This window comes from Bison bison, unplaced genomic scaffold (assembly GCF_000754665.1).
Source record: "Bison bison bison isolate TAMUID 2011002044 unplaced genomic scaffold, Bison_UMD1.0 scf7180017864242, whole genome shotgun sequence".
Classification (NCBI taxonomy): Eukaryota; Metazoa; Chordata; class Mammalia; order Artiodactyla; family Bovidae; genus Bison; species Bison bison.
In genome coordinates this window covers 2,792,640-2,799,881 of record NW_011494814.1, presented here as the reverse complement: position 1 = coordinate 2,799,881, position 7,242 = coordinate 2,792,640, and the positions used below count along the sequence as shown (strand labels likewise).

At 38.9% G+C, this 7,242-nt stretch overlaps 1 protein-coding gene across 3 annotated transcripts in view; it reads left to right on the top strand.

Annotated features, from left to right (window-relative positions):
• The window catches only part of COCH (cochlin), a 13,520-nt gene that overhangs the window by 859 nt on the left and 5,419 nt on the right, over window positions 1-7,242 (top strand). For all 3 annotated transcript variants that reach the window (XM_010847013.1, XM_010847014.1, XM_010847012.1), the window contains exons 4-8: window positions 2,017-2,173; window positions 3,253-3,386; window positions 3,887-3,949; window positions 4,604-4,648; window positions 4,747-4,894. In XM_010847013.1, coding sequence (XP_010845315.1) covers window positions 2,017-2,173; window positions 3,253-3,386; window positions 3,887-3,949; window positions 4,604-4,648; window positions 4,747-4,894 — 547 coding nt within the window. The remainder of the gene's footprint in view (window positions 1-2,016; window positions 2,174-3,252; window positions 3,387-3,886; window positions 3,950-4,603; window positions 4,649-4,746; window positions 4,895-7,242) is intronic.

Sequence of the window (7,242 nt, the reverse complement as noted above, 5' to 3'; positions counted from 1 at the left end):
CGAGGGCTGGCACTGCTGCCTGGCTCACCCCATTCATACCCACAGCCTGTCTACTCCAGCTTCCCCGTTTGTCCCTTGCGAAGGAGCTCCTGGGGTCCGACCGGGACAGTCTTCCCAAGGTGCGGAGAAGGAAACCTCCCACATTCCCCTCCCCCCAGCAAGCCGAGCAGACTGTCAAGGCTAGGGGTGTTCGTTGAGCCCCACCGAGGGAAACACTAGTCCCGGGTGTTCCGCAGCGTTTGGAATCAGGGAGAAGCCTTCAGACTGTCAGAGGAGACAGAGAGAGAGAGAGAGAGATTCTTACATCGTTGTCCCATCTCGTGTGACCCTCTTTTTGTGTTTTTAGGAATGACCCTATAAAAGCATCTATGGGCTCATTTCACATTCGACAGAATCTAAAAATAGTTTGTTCCCCATCTAGTAGTCTGAGTAAGGGTGTGTGGTTCGGTGTATTTTATAAAATGTAAAAAGCAGACTCTTTTCAAAATCTATCCTTTATTTTCCTTGAAAGGAGAAATGAAGGTAAGTATTGCAGAGGACTGTATTCAGCGCCCCCTGACACACACACACACTGACACACACACTGACACACACACACACGCACGCGTCAGAGCTGGCAGCTAAAGGCTGAGCCTCTCTGGTGCGTTCGAAACTGGGAGGTAGGATTGAGGCTGTTTGGTAACAGGCATGAAGCACGTAGTATGAGGCTGCTGGTTTGGGTAAGGATTTTAACTGGCCCAGCAATCTAGAGTGTTTCAGAGCATTCATAGTCAGCATTGTACTTTTCGTGGAGTCCTGCCTTCCCTTCCATGGATGTATACAGTCCAGGGTACAGCTTGGCACAGAGAGCTCTTAGAAGAGGCTCCTTGTTAGAGACAGGATACTCAGTTGGGCAGTGTGACCAGATAGTAATGCTATCTTGGGGGAAAAAAAAACACATTTTTTAAAAATTATTAACATCTGTTTCAAAAAGGTTTGGATAACCACAATTTCCAGTGTTTGGAAAATAGTATTTAATAACAATATTTAATAATTCACTTTAGTATTCACAGCAGATTGATGAATTAATATGTTTATTAAGGTATCTTGTTACATGTAGCCAAGGGCTTGTCTCTAACATCTTTTGTAGTAGTAACTGTTATTATTCATCAAGTTGATCATGTAAAACCTCAGTATTAGCGCAGGCAGATTCTTTACTGTCTGAGCAGCCAGGGAAGCCTTCAGTATTAACGCAGGCAGATTCTGTGCTGAGCTGCTGGGGAAGCCCTCAGTATGTGCCTTCTAAAACTGCATTCACTGCCTGATATCTCTCCCTGCACAGATCTGGAGCAGAAATAAGCTGGTTCAATTCAGATAAAAATGCTCTGTTCTGAAGGGGACTAACTTCTCTGTTTCCTGCCCTGCAGGAGAGGTAGAATTTTCCTTGAGCTGTGTGACCTTGGGCAAATTAACCTCATGGCTTTATTTATTTCAGCTAAAATGAATGGTTGAGCTAAATGGTATTCTTTAAAGTGAAGCATCTTTTGACTGATTTGCTTAAATTAAAATATTTTAATGCACAGCACTTGACAAAAACTGACATAAATGGCCCTCCGAAGTAAAGGATGACTTCAATTTGTGTGTGTCATGAAAATATTCCTCAGAGGTTAAACCCAGATTTAATATCTTCACCTCAGGCAACTATGTACACAATTAAAATCAGAGTTGAGATTCTGGAATGAATTAATAAATGGCCAATGACTAACAGTATTTTCTAGTTCTCATATATTCCCAAACTAATAAGAACTGAGAAAATTCTCCCATTAGACTTTATAGTGACTGAGGACTAGATTAATTGGAAAACTTATTTTTGGCTTGCTAAAATCTGGAATGGTAGAAATTGTACCTAAGTCAATATTCTTAACAAAAAGTGTAGAAATTGGGAAAGTAAAATTTTAATCTCACATCCTAGTTCCCCCACCACTACTCACCTAAAAGTCCTAAGAATGGTTATTACATTCTCTCCTTTCTCTTCAGTTCCCATCCCTATCACATGCTCTACCAGAGGCCTGGACATCAGGAAAGAAAAAGCAGATGTCCTCTGCCCAGGCGGCTGCCCTCTGGAGGAGTTCTCCGTGTTTGGGCACATAGTGTATGCGTCTGTGTCAAGCATATGTGGCGCCGCTGTCCACAGGTAAGCCCGGATACACCAAAGGGAGAGGAGAACAAGTGTGATTATTTCCTTTCCCTCACTAGCCATCTGGACACCCCCTCCCACCTAGTCTTTCTTTTGGTACCAATCTTGGCCATAGAAGATGGATACATTTTTAAGATTTTCCTGGATCTCCTTGAATCACCAACTACATAAGGGACGCTTTCTAAATAAAGGCAAATTGCATTATTTTTTGATAGCTTGCTTCCCGTGATTCTAAAACACTAGGGCTTCCCTGGTGGCTCAGATGGTAAAGAATCTGCCTCCAATGCAGGAAATCTGGGTTCAGTCCTTGGGTTGGGAAGATCCCCATGGAGGAGGAAATGGCAACCCACTCCAGTATTCTTGCCTGGAGAATCCCATTGACAGAGGAGCCTGGTGGGCTACAGTTCATGGGGTCACAAAGAGTCAGACACGACTGAGCGGCTAAGCACAGGAAAGATTCCTAACCATGTACTCTATTACTGAGTTTTTACTATACAGCAGTCATTATTTTAACTTCCAAGACAATGGTACAGTGAACAAGGTAGGTACAATTTCACCCCATTTTATAGATGAAGAAATTGGATTTAGAGAGTTGTCAAGTATCTAGCCCAGGGTTGGTTACCATTGTTAGCAAGTGCCAGAACTGGGACTGAAAGCCCAGGTCTGCCTCCAGAGCCCATATTCATCACCACTCTGCTATCCTGCAAGAGAGTGGCCAGGATGACACTTCTTTTCAATGAAGTCCGAGGACAGGTAGGTAAGTATTTTGGAAAACTAAGAAAATCATTTGACACTCTTAACTCTGATCCTCTGAGCTATATGTAGGAACAGGATACTGCAAGTGTGTCCTTACTAACACTAAAGAAGTTTAACAGCAGAAAACCATTTTCTTGGGCAGATTTTGTACCTCTGCATGTTTTTAAAAAGGTTGACAGTTTTTGAAAAGGTTGATGGCTTCTCTGCTGAACTGTTTTCTTGATTAGTCAGAGCAGTAGATGCAACATAGCAGTATAAAGTCAGTCCAGTGCCCCTGCAAAAGTGTGGATAGAATCTCAGCTGCTCTTCTTGTGTTGCAGGGGGGTAATTGGCCACTCAGGGGGACCCGTGAGAATCTATAGCCTGCCAGGTCGGGAAAACTATTCCTCAGTAGTTGCCAATGGCATCCAGTCTCAGACGCTTTCCAGATGGTCTGCTTCTTTCACAGTGACAAGTAGGTACAATTAAGTTGTTCTTACTTTTGCATGAGTATTTTCTCCCTAAACCCCAAGAACGTTTTCTGCTTTTCTTAGCTCAAACTCTTTGACTCTGATGGAAAAACTTGTGATCAAGCCTGGAGAGGTCAACTGCAGGTTAAGGTCAGGGGATATGATGGGTCAGGGACACACTCAAACCAAACTTGGGCTAATAGAGGGAAAAATCATCTTGCTGCCAGAAGATGGCAATAGAAACTTGAATTGCCTGCAGTCAGGATGCCCTGACATTTAACAAATAACCCTAAAAATAGAATGAGTGTGAATTCATTTTATGAATACCTCTTAAAAATATGATACAGTAGATTCATTTTGGTTCTTTGAAACTAGATTCAGCAACTACTCCTGCAATTGCCACCACTCTATTACATTTATCATCCCATAGAACTCTAAATTATTCATTATTCTTTGATGGTAAAGAAGGAAGAGGGAAAACATAGTCTTCTTTTTATTTTAACAGAAGGCAAAAGTGGTACCCAGGAAGCCACAGGACAAGCAGTGTCCACAACACATCCAGCAACAGGTATGAAATACAGAACCTGTCTCCTAGTTGCCTGACACAGCATTGGGAAGTTATAAATAAGTGTTATTGATAGAAGCTCTCCCTCTTTTTAAAATACTGATAATAAATAAACACAAAGCAAGTGTCTTTACTGGTATATTGAGTAGGGAAACTTTCAGTATTAAATTTCAAATTCCTTATCCTTGTTTATTTGGTAAACTCTGGTACCAAATGTTCTCTTAAAGTCCTAGTGTTTCTCCCTGATTTGATAAACTGGTCTAAGTATCTTGAACTTCTCGTTCCATTTGTCATATAAAAAATAAATGAGTGCATGTCTATCTTAAAAATAGCCAGGGATCATCCTTTCAAAGACTGGCAATTTAAAGTCAAAGAAGCTAAGAACATTAAAATCTAACTCTGAGTTTCCAATCCTGCCTCAGTTGTGGGTTTGGGATATCAAAGTCATGGATTGGGGGCACATTAAATATGTAGGCCTACAGTCCTGACTTCTTTTTGGAGGCATTACTTCCCTATTCCAGAAAATCATGAGGAAATTGATTTTTTTTAAAAAGTTTTTTCAAGAATGCCACTCCTTATCATGAGCTTTTTCCATGTGGGTTTCTTTCTGTGGAACTGTCTTCCTGTTGATAATGCCAAGTACTTCTTTTGTTTTAGGCAAACGACTAAAGAAAACACCAGAGAAGAAAACTGGCAATAAGGGTAAGAATCTGGATATCCACTTGGGAATATAACATTTTTTCTCTCTCTTTTCTTCTTCTTGAAACTGCTAATGGAAAGATTTGTTTTGGTGTTCACAGACTGTAAAGCAGACATTGCATTTCTGATCGATGGAAGTTTTAATATTGGGCAACGCCGATTTAATCTACAGAAGAATTTTGTTGGGAAAGTGGCTCTAATGTTGGGAATTGGAACCGAAGGACCACACGTGGGCCTTGTTCAAGCCAGGTACCACCCTTGAGAAAATGGAAGGAGACTTGAATGATGTCTTGAATGACAACAAATGATCCTTTTAGCGGGTACATTAATTTCAGTTTGGTATAAACATACTGAGTTGCAGACAGTCTGGATTCTCAAACTGTAAAGTCAGAATCTAAGACTGCCTAAGCAGACTGGTAAGTGCTTCCTCTTTTGGAATAAAAGGATTTCGAGAATTACATGCTACCATTTGAGGACCAGAAGGCAGGCTAAAGTCTTATTGCTTATACAGATTACCTCTGCACATCTACTTTGCTCAGTTCCTAGGTTCTCTTCACTGAAGGAGGAAGCTGTGATGTTTATTTCTCTTCCCTATCCTATTGTTACTCTTTTTAGCTCTTTCCATATTCCGTTGATTGGCAATCTGAAGCTTAATCTTTTATTTTATAATACTATATACTGATGTCTTTTAGGATTATAATATGCTTATTAGAGAAAGCTTGAACAACATATAAAACACACAAAAACAAATTTCCTAAATATACCCCTCAGAGATAATCAATATAAAATGTTGTATTTCCTTTCAATATTTTAAGAAAACATTTGATTATACCTATGTTTATTTCTTTTTCAAAAGTTCAGATTATAAACCTGCTTTTTTATCATTCAGTATTTTGAACATCTCATATCACAAATATTCTTCGAAAAATTGAATATGTTCCTTAGCATGATTTATTTAACCATTCTATTGTTTTTTCACACTTGCCCTGTGCTGAACATCCTGTCATCTTTGTGCCATCTCTGATGAGTTCATTAGGCTAGAGTCCCAGAAGTGAAATTGGGTCAAAGGGTTGTGACATTTTTAAGGCTTCTGATATAAACAGTTAAATTGTTTTCTAAAAAGTTGATTCAGTTTAAACTACTCTCAGCAGTGTGTAAGGGTGTCACTAGTAGTATTACAAATATTTATATTTCATTTGTTCTTATGTTATTTTTTACAGTTGGTTCTTAATTTAGATAGAATTTTTTTAACTTTTGGTGTTTTTTTGGCCATGCTACGTGGCATGTGGGATCTTAGTTCCTCAACCAGTGACTGAACCTACAGCCCCTGAAGTGGAAGCTGAGAGTCTTAATTGCTGGATCACCAGGGGAGTCCCCTAGATAGAATTCTTTCAGTGTGAGAATCTTTACCTTTGTTGTTTTTAATACATAATTTAACCACTGTCCCCCCCCCCAAAATTGAGCTTATTCTATTCAATATCAATTTATAACTTTAGACACATGTTTCTTTGATATGTATGCTAATTCTAACATCTCTTCTACAATGCTTGGATTATAGTAGCTTTAGTGTACATTTTAACATCTCATAGGGCAAATTCCCCTCAATTTTTTCTTCTAATTTTTTTCTTTGCTGTTTTTATCCAATTGGTTTTTCAAGATGAAAGTCTACACTACTTTGTAGACTCATACAAAGACTGCTGCTGCTGTTGCTGCTCAGTCGCTTCAGTCATGTCCAACTCTTCTCTAAACTTTCTGCTTTATAATTTTTCTATTTTACGAAGAACATTAAATAGATAAACTATGTCAAGTTTATGTTTAAGTAGAATAAAAGAATGTCTCATTAAGGATGCACAAATAAGACTAAACCACGTAAATTATTTGGATAGTGGCAAAGTGACCATAAAAATGAAAAAGTTATTGATTCATGACATCTGATTTTGTGACCCAACATTATAATACCAGGTATGCAGAAATCATGCCACCAGAAATGCAGGAATACAATGAGTGCAATACTTGTCCTTCAGAAATCTTATTTAATGGCAATTGATAATGCTAAGATCTTAAAATATTGCACTGATGAAATTTTGACATCTCTAAAAACTAAACATAATAAATTATGCTGTTTTTACTCAACATAGGTTCTAATGAACAGAGTGGTTATAAAAGCTGAAATTTATGCTATGTAAATAGTAAAATTTACTATTAAATCTAAAAAATCTCAAATCTGTTAAAATATATGTAATTCTAAGATTGGCAAATGTCAATATCATCTAAAAAAAATTCAGTATTATAATACTTTATAATTTGCTTGTAAGTTACCTTTAAAAAATGTTGGCCTTAGTGTCACTGAAATTGCCTTGTCTGATCAGAAAATTGGGTTAATAGACCCAGACTGTTCAGAGCTTCCAAGGTCCCTCCCTGAAGCAGACTTAGCCTCACACCCACCTGTGATTCAATTATCCGGTGCCCAACTCTGCAGAGTTTCACTGAGCTCAGTGCCCTGAGCCACTTGGTCCAGGTACTTCATATAGTTGAGGAGTCAGGCAAACCTGAATTTTAAATGTGGTGTGTGTGTGTGTGTGTGTGTGTTTTTGGGG